General features: G+C 49.6%; 1 protein-coding gene across 1 annotated transcript in view; it reads right to left on the bottom strand.

Moving 5' to 3' along the window:
- The window catches only part of LOC105533973 (AFG3-like protein 1), a 32,715-nt gene that overhangs the window by 2,514 nt on the left and 27,504 nt on the right, over window positions 1-2,697 (bottom strand). The window contains exon 10 of the mRNA XM_011972617.1: window positions 1,773-1,925. Coding sequence (XP_011828007.1) covers window positions 1,773-1,925 — 153 coding nt within the window. The remainder of the gene's footprint in view (window positions 1-1,772; window positions 1,926-2,697) is intronic.

Genomic DNA, 2,697 nt, shown 5'->3' with positions numbered 1-2,697 from the left:
CTGGGATTACAGGCTTGAGCCACCACGCCCGGCCAATTTTTTTAAGTTGAATAAAAATAAGCAGCTTTGGGCTGGGCGCGGTGGCTCACGCCTGCAATCCCAACATTTTGAGAGGCCGAGGCAGGCAGATCACAAGGTCAGGAGTTTGAGACCATCCTGGCTAACACAGTGAAACCCCATCTCTACAAAAAATACAAAAAACTAGCTGGACGTGGTGGTGCGTGCCTGTAGTCCCAGCTACTTGGGGGGCTGAGGCAACAGAATTGCTTGAGCCCAGGAGGCGGAGCTTGCGGTGAGTCGAGATCGCACCACTGCATTCCAGCCTGGGAGACAGAGCAAGATCCCAACACTCCACTTAAAAAAAAAAAAAAAAAAAAAGGCAGCAGCTTTAGTGTTTGCCTTGAGATACTCAGTATCTTAAGTACTTTATGTATACATTATGCTTCGATAAATGGTTACATAAAGAAGCAGCAGCTAGAACACTCTTCCACCTGACCAATGTCAGCTCTCACAGCTTGGGGTGGACCATGAAGGACGGCTACTGGCCACTTCCCTATTCTCTACCCTCAGAACTGCACCAGGGAGAGCCAGGCCAAGCAAGGCCGTGTTGGCACTGCCTGGTCTGGCAGCCTCTGGAGACCCTTCCTCACAGCTGACTCCAGTTCCCCAAGCTGGCCTAGCTGCAGGAGGCTGTGACCCGGCCCACTCTACAGTCTGCTGAGCTGAAGAGAGAGATGGATACCGCTCCCCACCAAGCTGAAGAAAATGCACCGTAAGCCTGGGCACAGTGGCTCACACCTATAATCCCAACACTTTGGGAGGTCGAGGCGGGCAGATCACCTGAGGTCAGGAGTTCCAGACAAGCCTGACCAAAATGGTGAAACCCCATCTCTACTAAAAATACAAAAATTAGCCAGGTGTGGTGCTACATGACTGTAATCCCAGCCAGTCAGGATCAGGCAGGAGAATCACTTGAACCCGGGAGGCAGAGGTTGCAGTGAGCCAAGATCATGCCACTGCACTCCAGCCTGGGCAACAAGAGTTAAACTCCGTCTCAAAAAAAAAAAGGAAATTCACTTTGTTCACTCCTTTCACAACAGTACTGTCCTGAGGAGGCTCAGGAAGGTCCCTACAGCTTCCAGGAGGCTTTTCCCAGGAAATCTCATCCATTCCCTTCAGGGAAGAAAGCTTCTTTGCCCTCCACAGTAGGCATTCAAACCTGGTTCTAATATGCTTCCTTGGGCCTCTGATGGCCTGGAAGGCCTATCCCTTTCAATTTCTAAATGTTGCTCCCAGAAGGGGCATGAAAGCTATTGGTAGATCCCAAGCCCCATATGTTGGTTTAGAAAATTGGTTCCTGCCTGCAGAATTGACTTTTTTTTTTTTTTTTTTTTTTGGTGAGACAGGGTCTTGCTCTGTCACCCAGATTGGAGTGCAGTGGCGCGATCTCGGCTCACCACAACCTCTGCCTCCCGGGCTCATGAGGTTCTCCTGCCTCAGCCTCCTGAGTAGCTGGGACTACAGGCATGTGCCACCATGCCCGGCTAATTTTTGTATTTAAAAATCAAGATAGGGTATCGCCATGCTGGCCAGGCTGGCCTCAAATTCCTGACCTCAAGTGATCCACCTGCCTCGGCCTCCCGAAGTGCTGGCATTACAGGTGTGAGCCACTGTGCCCGGCCGGCATGCAGAATTCAAACTGGGGCCAGAGGGTAAGCCTGCCAGGCCCAGAGCTGCAAACACCCCTCCCTCCCCAAGGGCTCCCAGCTCACCTCCGAGGACCCTCTCGACGGCCTGCTGAAAGTGTTTCTCCTCAACAGAAGGACTCCGATGCCGGGCAGCAATCAGGGCTGCCTCATTGCAAACATTCGCAATATCAGCACCTGACCCAGGAAGGGAGAAACAGCCAATAGTCAGTGCTGCTCCTGGCCGCTGGAGCTTGACCCACATCAGTTTTGTTAAGGAAAATCTCCAGCAGAGAGAACAAGACTGAAATTCAGTAGAGAACTTAAAAGTAACGGGAGCTGCCCACCAGTCACCATTATTTAGCCACATTTTTTGTCAACCTTTATTAAGGTATAATTTATAAGCCATAAAATCCACCCATTTTACACGTACACATCAATGATTTTTTAATAAACTGATCGCGTAGTGCGACGATTGCCATAATCTAGTTTTAGGACATTTCCATCATCTCTGTAAGGTACCCTGTGCTATTTATAGTTAATTCCCATTTCCACCTCTGGCAACCACTCACCTCATGTCTGTCCCTACAGATTCGCTATTCTATACATGTTTATTGTTCTGCACATTTCACATAAATGGAACCATATGTTATGCGGCCTTTTGTGTCTGGCTTCTTGCATTTAGAACAGTATTTTCTAGGTTCACCCGTGTTGTGGCATGCATTGATACTTTATTCCTTTTTATAGCTGAATTTGACTACAGTATATGCCACTTCGGCCATTCACCTGCTGATGGACACTAGGGATGCTTCCATTGGAGCAAAACAGACTCATCCCTGCTGAGGGGCAGTCAGAGTCATCCCTGAGTTATCTCTGCTGAATCATCCCTGCTGAGGGACAGCGTTGTCATCTCTGCTGAGTCATCCCTGTTGAGGGACAGTGCTGAGTCATCCCTGCTGAGTCATCCCTGTTGGGCAGTGCTGAGTCATCCCTGTTGAGGGGCAGTGCTGAG

Source organism: Mandrillus leucophaeus, unplaced genomic scaffold, assembly GCF_000951045.1.
Source record: "Mandrillus leucophaeus isolate KB7577 unplaced genomic scaffold, Mleu.le_1.0 Scaffold10, whole genome shotgun sequence".
Classification (NCBI taxonomy): Eukaryota; Metazoa; Chordata; class Mammalia; order Primates; family Cercopithecidae; genus Mandrillus; species Mandrillus leucophaeus.
The sequence above is the reverse complement of the archived record's forward strand: the minus strand, read 5'-3'. Positions and strand labels throughout refer to the sequence as shown.